Source organism: Phyllobates terribilis, unplaced genomic scaffold (assembly GCF_046119375.1).
Source record: "Phyllobates terribilis strain yellow unplaced genomic scaffold, ASM4611937v1 Scaffold_11__3_contigs__length_659146591, whole genome shotgun sequence".
NCBI lineage: Eukaryota > Metazoa > Chordata > Amphibia > Anura > Dendrobatidae > Phyllobates > Phyllobates terribilis.
Genome location: NW_027362771.1, coordinates 200,927,929 through 200,949,157, shown reverse-complemented (window position 1 = coordinate 200,949,157; position 21,229 = coordinate 200,927,929). Strand labels below are relative to the sequence as shown.

Genomic DNA, 21,229 nt, shown 5'->3' with positions numbered 1-21,229 from the left:
TTTCCAAGGTAACATACGTAACTTTAGAAAACAGGGGCACAGAAAAAAAAGAAAAACTGTTCCTGAACCAGTGGAGTAGTGCCAATTGTAAGTAGGTGAGAGATAACCATGAGAGTACATTAAATCTACACTGCTGATTTCCAATAATGATCCAAGAATCAAGATTGAATAAAGTGGTTTACTGTCAACACGTTTCAAAGTCAATCTTACTCCTTCCGCACGACAGCCACATGTCGAAAAAGTTTTTTACATGTGGTTGCCGTGAGGAAGGAGTCAGATTGACTTTGAAATGTGTTGACAATAAACCACTTTATTCAATCCTGGTTCTTGGATCCTTTTTGCAAATTAGATGTGCATGTCTAATCCACTCCCATGATTATCTCTCACACACTCGTAGATGCTGCAGCAGCTGGTATTTTCGCAGTACTAGTGGTTGTACTACACACAACCCTATTAGGTGAGCATACTGTTTCTTCACTGTATAACTTGGATAAGACCATATTACACTTTCTGTTTCATCTAGAAATGTAAGTAGACTAAATGTAAAAAATCCAGTGCAAGGGCCTCTTTAAATTCTACTTTACCTTCATTGTCAGAAAAAGTGCATTAGGATACTGCTCTAATGATCTGTGTCAATGAAGAGCATTTCATGTGGTGCTTCAATACATTCCCTGAACTCTTGGTAAATGGACTAGGACTATCCAACACAATATTAATTTGCTTCTCCAAATGACACATCAAGTAGCTTTCATGCATACTTGACCCTCCTGTTTGACAAGAAACCGACTGGCTTTGATATTATATAACAAAGCAAATATACAGCCTCTGGTCAGTCTATCTGTAGAGCATTACAAAGCAATCATTTGCTTGTCTGGTCATGCGTGACACCAAAGGACAAACATTATATATTTGCTTTTCGTTTCCTACTACAATTAATTATTACCATAGGTCATAGTCATGAGACACCATGGTACGTTAGCATAAGGTACTTGCTATGGAGACTGTGGTATATTATTTGCATCGTTATTTGCAGTTCAGTGCACAGCACATTGCCCTGATGAACGGCTGGATGATCTGTTCATATGAACGCTCCATTTTACATCTATTTTCTTTTACTTTTGATGTAACCTGGTTTACTTCAAGGACTACAGATGACCTCCACGGGACAACCCCATTTTCTAAAACAAATGGCACAATTAAGCTTGTGCACCGCTATATCCAGTGAGAGGGCGAAGCACTGGGAGAAGGTAAAATGGCTAATTTATTCATTTTGTTAATTTATTTGTAGTTTTCACATAAAATCCAACTTACATAGTCATGGTAAAATCCCACTTCAGGGAGAGCTTTTGGGGAAGACACAAGGAGGTCTCAACATGAGGGTGTCAACCGATCGAGGAGACAAAGCCACAATATACACCCGTCTGGGTACAGAGCCAGCCAGACTGACCCTCAGCATCACTGAGGGTTTTATTGTCTTTTTGAAAAAGAGGAACTTACAGTACACTACCAAAAAAGGTCAGCATATCCGCAGAAGGCACATGTTCCAATATCTATGCCTTCAATATCCAGCCTAAACTGTGGTTTTAAGCAAGTTCTCAGCTTATTGCTAAAAGCAGAACTATGCTGAGCATACAAAACACATAGATATTAAACATAAATTGTTCCAATCATAATCAAAGCAAGCAATAAAATATTAAACATAACAACATTTTCATGAATCATATCTGAAATAATACATTTAATATGATTTAGGCTAACATGTCATATACGGCCTGATTCATCAAGCAGCTTATTCTAGTTTTCTGGTGTAAAGCTGCTTGAAAAGTCTCAAAGGTTTTGCTTAACTTGTAGTTGTGCAAAAATATTGTAATTTTTCATGTTGCTCATCCAACTTTTTGAAATTTGGATGGAGTTTAAGGTGCTTGGCTGCTCGTCATGTCCATCAGATTTATCAAAATGTACACAACAAAACTGGCATCAGACTGGAGTTCATTTATTATACCAGTTGTAAGATGCGCCAAATTCATTAAGAGGTGCACACTTCTTACCAAGTTTGGTGCTTCTTATTCCAGCCTGCCGTTTATCAAGATTGATATACAAAACGCCAATCTTAATGAACCAAAGCAATAATGCCAATAGACCACATATTGGTAATATGTAAATGTATGACTATTTCATGACTATGAAAATTGTACATTCACACTGAAGGCATCAAAACTATGAATTAACACATGTGGAATTATATACTTAACAAAAAAGTGTTGGTAACAACTAGTGTTGAGCATTCCGATACTGTAATATCGGGTATCGGCCGATATTCGCGGTATCGGAGTTCCGATACTGAGTTCCGATATTTTTACAATATCAAATACCGGAATCGGAAGTTCCCATAATGCCTGCACTCTGCAGTGTCTCTGAAGGATGACAAGCTGGATGGCAGCGCTCAGCTGCGATCCAGCCTGTCATCAGGATGCCATCCCAGAATTCTCCTGATTGTTTAAAAGCCGGAGGGCGGTAAAAAGCCGCCGGCTTTTAAACAATCACACAGCCCCATACTGCTTTCCCGCAGCCTACCACCCTGATCCTCCGCTCCCCTCGCCACCTCCCATCCCGATCATAAGTTAGGACCGTGCGGGGAGCGCGGCACCAGGGAGCGGGGAGCAAAGGACCCGGGCGGGGAAGCCGGCAGTGAAAAGACTTCACCGCGGCTTTCCCGTTCTGTGCTGCGCTCTCCCGCCGGTTATTTCAAATGAACAGCTGAGGTATCAGGTGATGCCGATCAGCTGTTCATTTAAAGTAACCGCGGTGCCCTCAGAGGGTTCATGTGAGTTCATGCTTGACTGCATTGCATGAACTCACATGAACTTTCCCACGGCCGCACAGGTCAGCCTCACCTCCCAGACCATCAGCCCGTCATGATTGGTGTGTGCGCGGTGTCTGTGCGATGTGTGCGCGATGTGTGCGGGATGTGTGCGTGCAGGCAGACAAAGGCCGATGTGACACTACTACTCCCATCGGCCTATGTCTGTCCCCCGTCCACTCGTGCCAGCAGGATCAGCTTGATGTGAGCAGTAGTTCCCATCAGCCTGATCCTGCTATTTAAATTGCCCTTTAAACTGGCCCATATGTTATTTTGTCCCCCAAAGTTTTCTATTTTTGCCCCTATACATGTTTTATTTAGGCCCCCATATTTTTTTGGGGGGGTTGTTGGTCCCCAATAAACTTTAAATACATTTCATTGGTGGCCAGTGGTTACCTAAAATAAATTAGTTTATGCATTACCTGTCCCCGCTGATCGCCACCTAAAATAAAGTAAAAAATAAAAAACTACACCTATACTCACCTAGACACCTAATTCCCCGAAGCCATCGATCTCCTGTAATAAAATATAAAATAATAAGCCACAACCTTATCCTTACCCCTCCGTAGTAGTCCACGAGTGTCCCACGAAGATCTCCAGTTTAGAGCAGCCACATAGAATGTGACCGCTCTAAACCGCTGCCGCCGCTACAATGACGGGGCCGTAAAGCAGCCCCGTCATTGCATGAGCGGGTTCGCCGGAGTTCAGGCAGCGCTGCTCCGGTGACCTCCTTTACGGCCCTGCTGTACCGTGAGAAATTCCCACGGTACTGCAGTGCGGTAAAGGAGGTCTCCGGAGCTGCGCTGACTGAATGCACTCCGGTGACCTCAGTCAGTGGCTCACGCTGCCGGGAGCGGACGTGTTCCCGGCAGTGTGAGCTTACAGCAGCCATGCACAGCTGTCACCATCTCCAGATGTGACAGCTGTGCATGGGAGATCAGCACAGGAACGTGGACAGGTAACTATTTTTTTTTAGCAAACTAAGAATTAAATAAAATGGTGTGTTTTATTTCAAATAAATTATTTTTTTCTGGGTGTAGTGTGTGTTTTTTCTTTTTAACACTTTGTAGGTTAGTAATGGGGGTGTCTTATAGACACCCATCATTACTAACCTGGGCTTCATGGCAGCTGGCGCTGACATGAACCCCACCACTATTACCCCCTGCCACCGCACCAGGGCAGCGTGGAAGAGCGAGGCTAAGTGCCAGAATTGGCGCATCCTATTGATGCGCCATTGCTGGGGCGGCTGACGGCTGGTGTTTCTAGCCTGGGAGGGGGCCAATATTCATGGCACCCTTCCTGGGCTATTAATATCAGCCCCTAGCTGTCTGCCTAGCCTTTGCTAGCTATTAAAATAGGGGGGACCCCACGTCATTTTTTTGGGGGGGTCCCCCATTTTAATAGCTAGTAAAGGCTAGGTATTCAGCTGGGGGCTGATATTAGTAGCCTGGGGAGCTCCGTGGGTATTACCCCCTTCCCAGGCTTCAAACATCTGCCCCAGCCGTCTGCTTAACCTCCGCTAGAGCCTAAAATTACGGGGAACCCCACGCCAATTTTTTTTTTAATAAATCCTTTATTTTAACACTAAATGACAAGTACAGTAAGCAACACTGTCACTGTACTTCATATATATGTGGCTGACATGTTTCTATCTATCTAATCTATGTGTGATGCTCTATTCTTTCTGTTATAAATTGTCAGGTACCGCTGCTGAATTGCCGGCCGGCTTTTTTAAAGAGACGGTGCATGAAAACACTATTATTTTTTTAAATAAATCCTTTACACTAAATGACAAGTACAGTAACCAACACTGTCACTGTACTTATTATATATGTGACTGACATGTTTCTATCTATCTAATCTATGTGTGAAGCTCTATTCTTTCTGTTCTAAATTGTCGGGTACCGGTGTATGCCGCTGCTGAATTGCCGGCTTTTCATGTTTCACTGTGAGCACTGTTCCCATTGATTTGGGCAACCACCTCCCCCAATACATTCTACATTATTGTTAGTTGTTTTCCTTCATGTAGAATTAACCTACAAGGAAAGAAAGGGTTTATTTTCATTCCAATATTTGTGTCCCATTGACTTGCATTGGTTTCCGGTATCGGAATCGGCGATATCCGATACTTCTTGGTTATCGGCCCGATCCAATCCGATCCGATATTTCCTGATATCGGAAGGTATCGCTCAACACTAGTAACAACCCATCCAATCCACGCAGGCAAAGAAATCAAACCACAGATGTCCATAAATTAAGTTATGTGTAATAATGAGAAATGACACAGGGATAAGTATTGAACACATGAAGAAAGAGAGGTGCAAAAAGCCATGGAAAGTCATGACATCAGCTAAAATCTATCAGCAATTATAAAGCAATCCTGCCACTTAGTGAAAAAATAATATCAGCTGGTTTAACTGATGATCTATAAAAATGTGTCTGGTGCCACACAAGAAACCTCTCATGATGGGTAAAACTAGTGCGCTGTCTCAAGACCTTCATAACCTTATTTCTTGCAAAACATATTGATGGCATTGCTTCCAGAAGAATTTTCAGACTACTGAAGGTTCCAGCGAACACTGTTGGAGCTATAATCCGGAAGTGAAAAGAACGTCATTTCACCATAAACCAACCATGACCAGGTGCTGCCCGCAAGATTTCAGACAGAGGAGTGAAAATAATTATCAAAAGAGTTGTCCAAGAGCCAAGGACCACCTCTGGAGAGCTACAGAAAGACCTGAAAACAGCAGGTACAATTGTTTCAAAGAAAACAATATGTAATGCACTCAACCTCCATGGCCTGTATGTACGCTCACCAGGCAAGACTCCATTGCTAAACAAAAAGCATGTTCAGAGCCCCTAAGTGCCAGAAGAGCAGAATCCTCCCTCAAGTGATCCCATTTTGGAAATTACACCCCTTTGGGAATTTATCTACAAGTGTAGTGACGATTTTGACTGCATTGGTGTTCTCCAGAAACAAGCAGCAGTGGATGTTGCTGAGTGAAAAATGCAAATCTGCCATTGTAGTGCCCATACATTGTAGTGCCCAGTACGTTGTAGTGCCCAGTATGTTATGCCAGCTCGACCTTCTGGAGACATGCACCCGTAAATTAAGCTGGCTCTCATCGCTACAGAAATCCGAAACATGTGGATGCTAAATGTGGTTTAGGCACACTGTGGGGCTCAGAAGGGAGGGGGGCATTTGGATTTGGGAGTGCAGAATTTGCTGGATTTCTTTTGGAGAATGTAGAGCCATAATGCTTTTCCAGAGCCTTTGTGCTACCAGTAACGTGGAAGCCCCCTATATTTCAGTTAACAGACGACGGACCTGAGTGAGGACTTGCTTTTTTTGTGGATTGAGTTGAATATTTTATTAGGAACATTTTACATAACGTTTTGGGATCACATTTATCCTGTGCACTACGCTGAGCACTTACATCAGGGTTTTCATCTAAATCTCCGAATGACATAACTCAGATGAATCCCCCGAGGGAGCCATTCACTATAATGAGGTAGCAGAGTTACTCTGGACTCTGTCTGACCTCTGTTCAGCAGTGTCCTTGTTTTCAGAGGTGCACAAAACTGTGGCGGACCGCGCTTTTATGCATGCCTAAAAAAATGGACACTGTCGGATTATAGGCCAGCCAACATCCACAGAGTGTCCATCTGCCTCATTATTAGGAATCTTCCACTGGGGGTTTCATCTGAATCACATATGTCAGACATTTACACGGAAATCCCGGTGTAAGCGCTCAGCGCAGCGCGCAGGATAAATGTGAGCCGAGCCTTACTGCGATCTTTGGGGGGCAGAATGAACAAATCCACAGCAGGTGAAGAATTGGTTTTATTTATTTTTTACGCCATTCCTCGTGCTTTATAAGTGATTAGACGACTTTATTCTTCGGGTCGGTGCGATTACAGCGATACCAGATTTATATCGGATTTTTATGTTTGGCAGTTGTGACACACTAAAAGACGGGTTTTTTTGCGCATCATCATATTTTGAGAGCTATAATTTTTTCCATATTTCTGCCGACAGAGTCATGTGAGGGCATCTTTTTTTGCGGGACGAGTTGATGTTTTTATTGGTACCATTTTTGGTCACATGACATTTTTTGATCGATTTCTATTCTGATTTTTGGCAGGCAGAATGAACAAAAACCAGCAATTCAGGAAATGTGTTTTTTTTTATGCCGTTCCGCTTGTGGTAAAATTGATAAAGCAGCTTTATTCTTCATGTTACTACAATTACAGCGATACTACATGTATATATTTTTTTTATGTTTTGGCATTTTTGCATTGCTTTATTCTGAGAGCTATAACTTTTTTATTTTTCTGCTGTTGGAGCTGTATGGCAGCTTGTTTTTTGCAAGACAAGGTGTCGTTTTCCAACGACACCATTTTTATTTCCACTCATCTATTTGATCATGTTTTGTTCCACTTTTTGTTCGGCAGTATGATGAAAAAGCATAGTTTTTTGCCTTGTGTTTTTTTTCTTTTACGGTGGTTAAGGGGTTAACTAGTGGCCCAGTTTCATAGGTAGGGTCATTCCGGATGCAGTGATACAAAATATGTGTACTTTTATGGTTTATTATTTTTTGTTTATAAAAGTATTTATTTATGGGTCCATATATATATTTTTTTATTATTATTTTGAGGGGTTTTTTTTTAAAGTATTTTTACAATTCTTTTTTTTTTTTTTTTTTACTTTGTCCCACTATGAGACTTTCACTTTTTGCAATCTGATCTCCTGTGCATGCAAAATCACCTGGACGTATCCATACGTCCTAAGTTGGTAAGTTGTTACCAACCTGAACGTATGGATATGTCCAAGGTCGTGAAGGGTTTAAATGCAACTAAGAAAATGTGAGCTAAACTTTATATGAGTTTAATCAAAACCACTTTAAATGATGGCGTCTGGCTACTGACTACTATTTAACATGAGTTTCAATGTGATTGGCTAATTCTGAACACAACCACATTCCCAATAATAGACTGGTGTTCACATTTATGCAGCCACATTATTTTAGTTTCATTATTTTTATTCTTCCCCTTCTCCTCTCAAGATTATTTCAGTTTGTTTGCCAATGGATTTGTACAGGTTATGGTTGACATTGAAAGAGTACTGAAATGATTCTTCTTGGCATGATTTTCTTTTACCTGGCATTTTAGCAGGGGTGTGTAGACTATATGTGTGTGTGTATACCATGTTTGTGTGTGTGTGTATCATGTTTGTGTGTGTGTCTACCATGTTTGTGTGTGTCTACCATGTTTGTGTGTGCACCATGTTAGTGTGTGTGTACCATGTTTGTGTGTGTACCATGTTTGTTTGTGTGTGTGTGTAGCATATGTGTGTGTATACCATGTTTGTGTGTGTACCATGTTTGTGTATACCATGTTTGTGTGTACCATGTTTGTGTGTATACCATGTTTGTGTGTATACCATGTTTGTGTGTGTACCATGTTTGTGTGTATACCATGTTTGTGTGTGTACCATGTTTGTGTGTGTACCATGTTTGTGTGTGTATACCATGTTTGTGTATGTACCATGTTTGTTTGTGTGTACCATGTTTGCGTGTATAACATGTTTGTTTATGTGTGTATACCATGTCTGTGTGTGTACCATGTTTGTGTGTGTACCATATTTGTGTGTGTATGTGTACCATGTTTGTGTGTGTACCATGTTTGTGTACCATGTTTGTGTGTATACCATGTTTGTGTGTGCCTACCATGTTTGTGTGTGTACCATGTTTGTGTGTGCATACCATGTTTGTGTGTGTACCATGTTTGTGTGTGTATACCATGTTTGTGTGCATACCATGTTTGTGTGTATACCATGTTTGTGTATGTACCATGTTTGTTTGTGTGTACCATATTTGCATGTGTACCATGTTTCTTTGTGTGTGTATACCATGTTTGTGTGTGTACCATGTTTGTGTGTGTATACCATGTTTGTGTGTGTACCATGTTTGTGTGTATACCATGTTTGTGTGTGTATACCATGGTTGTGGGTATACCGTGTTTGTGTGTGTACCATGTTTGTGTGTATACCATGTTTGTGTGTGTACCATGTTTGTGTGTGTATACCATGTTTGTGTACCATGTTTGTGTGCGTACCATGTTTGTGTGTGTATACCATGTTTGTGTATGTACCATGTTTGTTTCTGTATACCATGTTTGCATGTGTACCATGTTTCTTTCAGTGTGTATACCATGTTTGTGTGTATACCATGTTTGTGTGTGTATACCATGTTTGTGTGTGTACCATGTTTGTGTGTATATCATGTTTGTGTGTGTACCATGTTTGTGTGTGTATACCATGTTTGTGGGTATACCGTGTTTGTGTGTGTACCATGTTTGTGTACCATGTTTGTGTGTGTGTACCATGTTTGTGTCTACCATGTTTGTGTGTGTCTACCATGTTTGTGTTTGCTTACCATGTTTGTGTGTGCACCATGTGTTTGTGTGTGTACCATGTTTGTGTGTGTACCATATTTGTGTGTATACCATGTTTGTGTATGTACCATGCTTGTTTGTGTGTACCATGTTTGAGTGTATACCATGTTTGTGTATGTGCCATGTTTGTTTGTGTGTACCATGTTTGAGTGTATACCATGTTTGTTTGTGTATACCATGTCTGTGTACCATGTTTGTGTGTGTATACCATGTTTGTGTACCATGTTTGTGTGTGTACCATGTTTGTGTGTATACCATGTTTGTGTGTGTACCATGTTTGTGTGTGTATGTGTACCATGTTTGTGTACCATGTTTGTGTGTCTACCATGTTTGTGTGTGTATACCATGTTTGTGTGTGTATACCATTTTTGTGTGTGTATACTATGTTTGTGTGTGTACCATGTTTGTGTGCGTACTATGTTTGTTTGCGTGTACCATGTTTGCAAGTTACCATGTTTGTTTGTGTGTGTAAACCATGTTTGTGTGTACCATGTTTGTGTGTGCATACCATGTTTGTGTGTATACCATGTTTGTGTGTGTACCATGTTTGTGTGTGTATACCATGTTTGTGGGTATACTGTGTTTGTGTGTATCATGTTTGTGTACCATGTTTGTGTGTGTATACCATGTTTGTGTGTGTACCATGTTTGTGTCTGTATGTGTACCATGTTTGTGTGTATACCATGTTTGTGTGTGTACCATGTTTGTGTGTGTATGTGTACCATGTTTGTGTATACCATGTTTGTGTGTGTACCATGTTTGTGTGCATACCATGTTTGTGTGTGTACCATGTTTGTATGTGTACCATGTTTATGTGTGTACCATGTTTGTGTACCATGTTTGTGTGCATGCTATGTTTGTGTGTACCATGTTTGTGTGTACCATGTTTGTTTGTGTGTACCATGTTTGCGTGTATACCATGTTTGTTTGTGTGTGTATACCATGTCTGTGTGTGTACCATGTTTGTGTGTGTATACCATGTTTGTGTGTGTACCATGTTTGTGTGTATACCATGTTCGTGTGTACCATGGTACCATGTTTGTGTACCATTTTTGTGTGTGTACCATGTTTTTGTGGGTGTACCATGTTTGTGTGTGTACCATGTTTATGTGTGTACCATGTTTGTGTACCATGTTTGTGTGCGTACCATGTTTGTGTGTGTACCATGTTTGTGTGTGTATGTGTACCATGTTTGTCTGTATGCCATGTTTGTGTGTACCATGGCACCATGTTTGTGTGTGTACCATGTTTGTGTGTGTACCATGTTTGTGTACCATGTTTGTGTGTGTACCATGTTTGTGTGTGTACCATGTTTGTGTGTACCATGTTTCTGTGCCATGTTTGCGTGTGTACCATGTTTGTGTGTGTACAATGTGTGTGTGTACCAAGTTTGTGTGTGTACCATGTTTGTGTGTGAACCATGTTTGCGTGTGTACCATGTTTGTGTACCATGTTTGTGTGTGTACCATGTTTGTGTGTGTACCATGTTTTCGTGTGTACCATGTTTGTGTGTGTACCATGTTTGTGTGTTTACTATGTTTGTGTGTGTACCATGTTTGTGTGTGTATACCATTTTTGTGTGTGTATACTATGTTTGTGTGTGTACCATGTTTGTGTGCGTACCATGTTTGTTTGCGTGTACCATGTTTGCATGTTACCATGTTTGTTTGTGTGTGTAAACCATGTTTGTGTGTACCATGTTTGTGTGTGTATACTAGTGTTGAGCGAACATGCTCGACACTGCTCGGTACTCGCCCGAGCATCACGCTACTCGGGATGTTCGGCGAGCACCGAGCATTTCCGGGTTACTCGGGCGGGAGCTCGGGTCTCCGCCCTGCATGTTTGGCGCTCTTTACAGAGCCAATGAACATGCAGGGATTGCCAGCCAGTCACTGTAATGCCGCAGCCATGTTGTTTGTGGGCATTACAGTGATTGGCTGGCCGCACAGCGTCACCTCGATTATTTATAACCGGGCGCCGCCATCTTGGACACAGTCGCTCCGGATCAGACAGTGTAGGGACAGCGCTGCTGATTTAGGGAGAGATATATCCTGCAAAATAGTTAGTGTAGGGTCTGTAAAGGCTGCCAGATCAAACAAACAGTCCTTCTCAGGACTAATATCCATCCCAGGTATATCAGGCAGGCAGGCAGGCAGGCTGTATAGGAGACGCAGTGGTTATACCAGCAAACGCTGCATTACAGTCCTGTGTGCTGCTCCTGTTGCTGAAATTGCTGGACTTAGCTCCAGGTCCCGGGGGCCAGGAAAAATCCTTTTTTTTAATCTAAATCCTATTTTTTTTTTCCCCTTCACAATGTACAAATACCCATCTTATTAACCTTTTGGTGCCCCCCCCCCCCCAAAAAAAAAGTGTGCCTCTGATTTTTCAGACACAAATATATCTGTTGAAAATAGTCTGGTGTAGGCCAGAGAAATAGAAGTGTGGTTTTACAGTTCTATGGGCCATTTGTATCTAAAAAAAACAGTTTGAGTGTGTCGCTCACTGTTCAGCCGCAAATATATATATATATTTTAAAAAGCCTGGTATACACCAGTAAATTATTACTGTGGTTTTGATGTTCCACGGTAAAACATCTCTATTATCCTGTTTTTGGCATTTTTTGCTGTATAAAAATAATAATAGTGTCTCCCTGATTTTTCAGACACAAATATATCTGTTGAAAATAGTCTGGTGTAGGCCAGAGAGACAGAAGTGTGCTTTTGCTGTTCCACGGTAAAAAATCTCTATTATCCTGCTTTTTGCATTTTTTGCTGTAAAAAAAAAAAAAATAGTGTCTCCCTGATTTTTCAGACACAAATATATCTGTTGAAAATAGTCTGGTGTAGGCCCGAGAAATACAAGTGTGGTTTTGCAGTTCCACGGTACAAACCTCTGTATTATCCACTTTTGGGCCATTTGTATCTAAAAAAAACAGTTTGAGTGTGTCGCTCACTGTTCAGCCGCAAATATATATATATTTTAAAAAGCCTGGTTTACACAAGTAAATTATTACTGTGGTTTTGATGTTCCATGGTAAAACATCTCTATTATCCTGTTTTTGGCATTTTTTGCTGTATAAAAATAATAATAGTGTCTCCCTGATTTTTCAGACACAAATATATCTGTTGAAAATAGTCTGGTGTAGGTCAGAGAGACAGAAGTGTGCTTTTGCTGTTCCACGGTAAAAAATCTCTATTATCCTGCTTTTTGCATTTTTTGCTGTAAAAAAAAAAAAAATAGTGTCTCCCTGATTTTTCAGACACAAATATATCTGTTGAAAATAGTCTGGTGTAGGCCCGAGAAATACAAGTGTGGTTTTGCAGTTCCACGGTACAAACCTCTGTATTATCCACTTTTGGGCCATTTGTATCTAAAAAAAACAGTTTGAGTGTGTCGCTCACTGTTCAGCCACAAATATATATATATTTTAAAAAGCCTGGTATACACCAGTAAATTATTATTGTGGTTTTGATGTTCCACGGTAAAACTTCTCTATTATCCTGTTTTTGGCATTTTTTGCTGTATAAAAATAATAATAGTGTCTCCCTGATTTTTCAGACACAAATATATCTGTTGAAAATAGTCTGGTGTAGGCCAGAGAGACAGAAGTGTGCTTTTGCTGTTCCACGGTAAAAAATCTCTATTATCCTGCTTTTTGCATTTTTTGCTGTAAAACAAAAAAAAAAAATAGTGTCTCCCTGATTTTTCAGACACAAATATATCTGTTGAAAATAGTCTGGTGTAGGCCCGAGAAATACAAGTGTGGTTTTGCAGTTCCACGGTACAAACCTCTGTATTATCCACTTTTGGGCCATTTGTATCTAAAAAAAACAGTTTGAGTGTGTCGCTCACTGTTCAGCCGCAAATATATATATATTTTAAAAAGCCTGGTATACACCAGTAAATTATAACTGTGGTTTTGCTGTTCCACGGTAAAAAATCTCTATTATTCAGGTTTTGGTAGTTTTTTCCGTAAAGAAAAACAGTAGTGTCTCCTGACTGTTGTGACACAAAAATATATCTGTTGAAAATAGTCTTGTGTAGGCCCGACATCCCATTGTTGTTTCGCAGTTCCACGGGTCAAATCGCTGTACTATCCAGTTTTGGGCCTTTGGTATCTAAAAAAAAAGCAGTTTGAGTGTGTCGCTCACTGTTCAGCCGCAAATATCTCTATTTAAAAAAGTGTGGTATACCCCAGTAAACAATAACTGTGGTTTTCCTCTTCCACGGTTCTAATCTACTCTTTATTACCCTTTTTCCATTGATAGTGCAAGTGTAAGCTATTTTACTTCATTTACAATGGGCAAGGCGCGTGGCAAGGGACGTGGAAGTGGACGTTCTGGTGATGGTTCAGGCAGAGGACGGGGCCGTGGCCAAGGTGAAAATGTGCCACAACCAACAGCCACATCTTCTCGCTCCCACTTCTTGACCGAATTACTAGGGAAGCACAGAACAACACCAGTATTGAGAACTGATCAGTGTGAACAGGTTATTAATTGGATAGCAGACAATACTTCCAGTTACCTGGGCACCACCACCTCCGGTCTGTCTTCCACACGGTCAACTCTTAGTAGCCGTGAGTCTCGACCGCATACTCCTCCTCACCCTGATGCTCCTTCCTCCCACCATGCCGAGTGTCGTCAGACAGCAAGTGATCCCACACTTGGACACTCTGAAGAGCTGTTCACTGGTCCATTTCCATATTTCGGCCCCTCGCCTGATACGCTTGAAGTGGTGGAAGAAGAGATCCCATGTTGCGATGCCCAAATATTTTAACAGCCACGGCCACAGGAAGTCGACGTTGGCAATCTGTCACAACAGGTGGACGATGACGAGACACAATTGCCAGGAAGTGAGGAGGAGGATCGTGGTGCGCAAGTGGAAGAGGAGGAGGTGGTGGATGATCTAGTAACTGACCCAACGTGGAAGGAGGACATGCAGCGTATGGCCAGCAGCACACAGGGGGAGGGAGGCAGAGTACCCCAACAGGCAGGAAGAAGCAGTGTGGTGGCCGCAGACAGAAGGCAGGCAACCGTTCCCCGTAACACCAACACGAGAGACGTTGCCAGTACAAGCGGTAGGTCTTCCAGAGTCTGGAATTTTTTTAAAGACTCTGCTGATAACCCCAAAAAGGCCATATGTTCCACCTGCCATGCCAGCATCAGCAGGGGTGACAAAACTACGAACCTGACCACCACCAGCATGATCAGGCACATGGCAGCAAAGCACCCGACTTTGTGGGGCGAAACCCAGGGTCCACGACCAGTGTCAGCGGGTGTCACCACTGCTTCTGTTGTGCGTGCAATAGAACCCCCTGTTGTGTGTGCAAGGCAATCCCCTGTCCATACTGCATGTAAAGATGCCCCCTCCTCTCAGTCTTCACTTGTTATGGCAGTTTCTCAAGAAACAGCATCAACGTCCACGTCCACGTCCCATCGCAGCGTTCAATTGTCCATATCCCAGACCTTTGAACGAAAGCGGAAATTCGCAGCTAACGCCCCACAGGCCACAGTCCTAAATTCGCACATTTCACGACTGCTTGCATTGGAAATGCTGCCTTTTAGGCTGGTGGAGACGGAATCCTTCCGCAATCTTATGGCGGTGGCTGTCCCTCGGTACTCGGTCCCCAGCCGACACTATTTTTCCCGGTGTGCCATCCCCGCACTACACAAGCATGTGTCCCAAAGCATCTGCCGTGCCCTCAACAACGCAGTTACTGGGAGAGTCCACCTGACAACGGACACGTGGACAAGTGCTTGTGGCCAGGGACGGTACATCTCTCTGATGGCACACTGGGTAAACATAGTGGAAGCCGGGACCCAGTCGGACCTTGGGACGGAACACATCCTCCCCACACCGAGGATTGCGGGCCCTATGTCAGTCAGAGTTGCCCCCACAGTGTACAGCTCCTGCGCATTCCTCCTCCTCCTCCTCCTCCTCATGTTCAGCCTCTATCTCAGATATCACCACATCAGTTACAAGCTGGAAGCATTGCAGTACTGCCTCCGCCAAGCGGCAACAGGCTGTGCTGAAACTCATAAGCTTAGGTGATAAACCTCACACTGCTTGTGAGTTGTGGACAGCTGTGAAAGAGCAGGCAGATCTGTGGCTGAGCCCGCTGAACCTACATCCCGGCATGGTCGTGTGTGACAATGGCCGTAACCTGGTGGCGGCTCTGAGGCGAGGTGAGATCACACACGTACCATGCCTGGCTCATGTGCTTAACCTCGTGGTTCAGCAGTTTCTTAAATCGTACCCCGAGTTGCCAGATCTGCTCGTGAAAGTACGCCGCCTGTCAGCTCATTTTCGCAAGTCGGCTACAGCTTCCGCCGCCCTTGCTGTGTTGCAGCAGCGTTTGCAGCTTCCAGCACACCGACTGGTGTTTGATGTCCCCACACATTGGAACTCTACCCTCCACATGTTGCAAAGGATTTGTGAGCAGAAGAGAGCAGTTGTGGAGTACCAGCTGCAACAAGGCCGTCGATATTCAGGTCAGACTCCACACATAAGACCTCAGGAGTGGACCTGGATGTCTGACATATGTATCATCCTAACAAACTTTGAGGAGGCCACCAAGATGGTGAGTGGCGATGACGCCATCATTAGTGTCAGCATCCCACTTGTCTGTCTTTTGCAACGCTCTCTGCAGAGAATTAAATAGGAGGCATTGCAGCCAGAGTATGATGAGATGGATCAAGAAGCCGTAGCGGGCGATTACACACAGCCCAGCCTCATCTCATCCCAACGTGCATTGGGGGACAATGAGGGAGAGGAGGAGGAGGAGGAAGAACAGGAGCTGCTATCATGCGTTGTAGACGGTAGTACCTGTACAAGTGTCATACTGTTGGTTCAGCGTGGGTGGCCTGAGGACAGGGGGGAGGAGGAAGAGGAGGAGGAGAGCATGGTCAGTCGTCATCTTGGTGAGGACACGGAAATCTTGCCCGTTACCAGTCTGGCACGCATGGCTGACTTTATGTTACGCTGCCTTAACCGTGACCCTCGCGTTGTCAAAATGTTGGGTGACAGTCATTACTGGTTGGTGACACTTGTAGACCCCCGCTACAAGGAGAACTTTCACTCTCTTATTCCTGAGGTGGAGAGGTCTACAAAAATGGGGCAATACCAGAAGGCCCTTGCTGCAGAACTCTTAAAAAAATTCCCATCTGAACACGCTAGCGGCAGAGGTCACAGTTCGTTGCCCAACCAAGGCGTACAGGCGAGAGAGATGCAACTCCAATCCAGCAGAGGCAGGGGAACACTGTCAACGTTCTGGGACAGTTTTCTGACACCCGACCAGCTTACAGGCCCTGAGGCGCGGGGTACTCTCACAAGGAGTGGAAAGTTTCAAAAGATGGTGAGGGAGTACCTTGCCGATCGTACCAGCGTCCTCCGTGATTCCTCTGTGCCTTTTAATTATTGGGTATCAAAGCTGGACACTTGGAATGAACTCACTCTGTATGCCTTGGAGGTCCTGGCCTGCCCTGCCGCTAGCGTGTTATTGGAGAGTGTTTTTAGTGCCGCTGGGGGAATTATAACTGATAAGCACACTCGCCTGTCAACTGACAATGCTGACAAGCTGACCCTTATCAAAATGAACAAGGGCTGGATTGGGCCAGACTTCTCATCACCACCAAATGACAGCAGAGTAACATAAAGTCAAATCCACTGTGTTATTTCGGGAGGTGTATTCACATGCACCGCTTCACACCCACACATGGGTATACGCTTCCTCGTTTCGGCTGTTTTTTGCTCTTCTCCTTATCCTCAGCCTCCACGACCACTATACCACCAGGGTGACCGTGGTCCATGTTGCCAGCATTGCAAGTTCCTCTGTCCTAATTTTTGGCAGCTTTTGCTTGGAAGGCATAGGCAAAGACTATGGGAGACCCACTCCCCAATAATGGGAATAATGTTTTTAATATGCTGTACTGCATGGCTCTTGTAAGGGACATTGCAAGTTCCCCCTTCCTAATTTTTGGCAGCTTTTGCTTGTAAGGCATAGGCAAAGACTATGGGAGACCCACTCTCCAATAATGGGAATAATGTTTTTAATATGCTGTACTGCATGGCTCTTGTAAGGGGCATTAAAATCGTCTTGTTAAGCTATTGTGACCTCCACGTCTCTTCCAAGGGTCGTTAATATTGTCTTTTTATTCCACTGCGACCTCCACCACTCTTCCAAGGGGCATTAAAAGCGTCTTGTTAAGCTACTGTGACCTCCACGTCTCTTCCACAGGGCATTGATATTGTCTTTTTATTCCACTGTAACCTCCACCACTCTTCCAAGGGGCATTGATATTGTCTTTTTATTCCACTGCGACCTCCACCACTCTTCCAAGGGGCATTAAAACCGTCTTGTTAAGCTACTGTGACCTCCACGTCTCTTCCACAGGGCATTGATATTGTCTTTTTATTCCACTGTAACCTCCACCACTCTTCCAAGGGGCATTAAAACTGTCTTGTTAAACCACTCTGAACTCCACGTCTCTTCCAAGGGGCATTAAAACCATCTTGTTAAGCTACTGTGACCTCCACATCTCTTCCAAGGGGCATTAAAACTGTCTTGTTAAACCACTCTGAACTCCACGTCTCTTCTAAGGGGCATTAAAACCGTCTTGTTAAACCACTCTGAACTCCACAGCTCTTCCAAGGGGCATTGACATGTTGTTTTTAATTACCTCTAACTTCCACGACTCTTGCAACGGGCATTGCATTTCCTCCTAATTTTTGTCAGCTTTTGCTTTTCAATGCATAGGCGAACACTAAGGGAGACCCACTCCCCAATAATGGGTAGAAGGTTTTTAATACGCTGTAATCCACGTCTGTTTCAAGGGGCATTGCAGTGCCTAATAATTTTTGGAAAGCCTTCCATTCCCTGCTTAGGCCAACAGTGTACAGGAGACCCAGTTGCTATAAATGGAAAAAACGGTTTAGTTAAGGCCCTCTGACCTCCATGTCACTTCCAAGGGGCATTGGAGTGCCTCGAAATTTTTGGTAGGCATTGCATTCACTGTATGCCTTATAACTGTGTAGCTGAACCGCTCCTTTTGGTACGGAAACATATCCTACAAGACATGTGTGGTTGGCTGGCCTGATATTGATGTGAATGGTCCCTGTTCCTCCTGCTCTTTCTCCTTTGCCACCACCTCATCCATCATTCATCACCTGAAGCTTTGTTTTAACGGGAGTCATAGAACTGGGATAGTAGCAGGAAAACATCCAGCAATCCTCGAAGGAGGTAGAATATGCGCCAAAACGCTGACCACCTCAGGCCTAGCTGCTACTACATACATGTGCTTGCATTCCAAGGAACAGAAAGCTAAGGAGGTGGATGGCCTCATGATCATGAATAATTTACTCGTTGTGTAGGAGGCCGACCACTGCTGCTGTCTACCTTCTGAACTTTGTGTTGAAGCCTGATTGACCCAGGACCCGCAATCTTCTATGTCTGGAGGACGTGTTGCATCCCAGTGTCCAACTGTGTCCCGGCTTCCACAATATTAACCCAGTGTGAAGGCGTCAGTGAGATGGACCATTCCTGGCCACATTCACTTGTCCACGTGTTTGTGGTTAGGCTGTCCTTCCCACTAAATGCACTGGGGAGGGCACAGGTAATGTTTTGGTATGCGCGCTTGTGTATAAGGCGCACCGGAACAAATAGGGGCGGCTGGGGACCGTTTATGGACACCCGGCCACCCCCACGCGGCTGGGGACTGTGTGTGGGCACCCGGCCGCGGAGCGGCTGGGGACTGAGTATGGACACCCGGCCGCCCCCTGGCGGCTGGGGACCAAGCGTGGACACCCGGCCGCCGGGCGGCTGGGGACTGAGTATGAATACCAGGCTACCGACGCAGCCATGACGTGGTGGCCAGATTCCACCTCCACATGCCTAAAAGGCCCAATTTCAAGTGCAAGCAAGCTAGCAGTATGGTATTGCAGCCTGGGGGGTGGGTGGGTAGCAGGCTGCATACTTGCGCTTGTATTGCAAGTTATGGGGGAGGTACAATTGAACACTGCCCTGGGACAAGGACTTGCACGGGGATAGTTGCAAGTCTGCATCTTCTGATGCGGCAAGGATCACTTCTGATGGGCACACTTTTAGGCTGTGACCTGGGTGTCAGAGATGCTTCCAGGGGTCTTCCCCATGATGGTCCCATGTCTTTTTAGCACTGTATGCATGTGTCACACAGCACATGGCCAGATAAGGTTGTAAAATGTTAAAATGACATTTCCCGGTGAATGCATTTGTCACGGTTGAAAGCAATACAAACGTGCAAAAACGCATAAAAAAATGCTACTTGTGAACATAGCCCAAGGTGTGGAGGAGTATTTTTGTTTTTGGTTATTTATTTTACCTTATACACAAGTCTTTACCCTGGAAAGGATGTTCCTTAACCCCTTTCCGACCTGGTCAGTAATAGTACGCACCAGGTCGGGAAGGCCGGTTCAGCGGGGGCTCCGGCGGTGAGCCCGCACTGAAGCGAGCACATGTCAGCTGATTATTGGAATCGCAATCCACCCGCGGCTGTTAATATGTTAAATCTCTGACAGTGGCATTTAAGTCGCGCTTCCGGGAGTCCTAAGCCCCGCCCATCAGTGACCCCGTCACGTGATCGCGGGTCACCAATGGGTGGGCATGACAACTCAGGGTCTGCAGCAGACGCCTGTGGTTGTCATGTCTCAATTGCTATGAGCGCCACCTAGTGGTCAGCGCTCATAGCAAGTGAGCATTTCTCCTGCATACAAGCGATCTGCTCATCGCTTGTATGCAGTAGAAGCAATCAGACAACTGCTGCTTCTAGTCTCCTCTGGAGACTATAGAAGCAAGCAGAAAGTGTAAAAAAAAGTTTTTAAAAAAATAAAAAATATATAAAAGTTTAAGTCACCCCCCTTTCGCCCCATTCAAAATAAAATATATATATATATATAAAAAAAAACCACATACACATATTTGGTATCGCCGCGTTCAGAATCGCCCGATCTATCAATATGAAAGAAGAATTAATACAATCAGTAAACGGCGTAACGAGAAAAAAATTTTAAACGCCAGAATTAAGTTTTTTTGGTCGCTACAACTTTGCAATAAAATGCAATAACGGGCGATCAAAACATCGGATCTACCCCAAAATGGTATCAATAAAAACGTCAGCCCGGCACGCAAAAAATAATCACTCACCTGGCCCCAGATCCTGAAAAATGGAGAAGCTAAGGGTCTCGGAAAATGGCGTCATTTTTTTTTGTTTTTTTAGCAAGCTTTGGATTTTTTTTTCACCACTTAAATAAAAAAGAACCTATACATGTTTGGTGTCTATGAACTCGTAACAACCTGGAAAATAATGATGGCAGGTCAGTTTTAGCAATCTGTGAACGTGGTAAAAAAAGGACCCAAAAAACAACTGTGGAATTGCATTTTTTTTGCAGTTTCACTGCACTTGGAATTTTTTTCCCATTTTCCAGCACACGATATGGTAAAACCAGTGATGGTGTTTAAAAGTACAACTCGCCCCGCAAAAAATAAGCCCTCACATGGCCATATTGAACGAAAATTAAAAAAGTTCTGGCTCTGGGAAGAAGGGGAGCAAAAAGGGAAAACACAAAAACAGAAAGACCCATGGTCGTTAAGGGGTTAACATATTTCACAGGAAAGCACTTTCACTTTCGTTTTTGAACGTTTTATTGTGAGCCTGTAAAAGTGGCTTAATACCTCTGACCACGTTGTTGACAGCAGTGACCTGGGGGTCAGAAATGCTTCCAGGGGCGATCCCCATGCTGTCCCCATGTCATTTGAGCACTGTCACTATCGTTTTGGGCACTTTTTAGGCTGTCTACAGACTGCCGGGGGAGCCGCCGCAAAAATGTTCGGGTCTCCCATAGACTAACATTGGGCTCGTTGCTCGGGTCGAGCACCCGAGT

The 21,229-nt window shown here is 43.8% G+C and overlaps 1 protein-coding gene across 1 annotated transcript in view; it reads left to right on the top strand.

The window, feature by feature from the left end:
• The first annotated feature begins 957 nt into the window (after window positions 1-957).
• LOC141165063 (uncharacterized) overlaps window positions 958-21,229 on the top strand; it is a 123,342-nt gene continuing 103,070 nt past the window's right edge. The window contains exon 1 of the mRNA XM_073650709.1: window positions 958-1,247. Coding sequence (XP_073506810.1) covers window positions 1,152-1,247 — 96 coding nt within the window. The 5' untranslated portion in view covers window positions 958-1,151. The remainder of the gene's footprint in view (window positions 1,248-21,229) is intronic.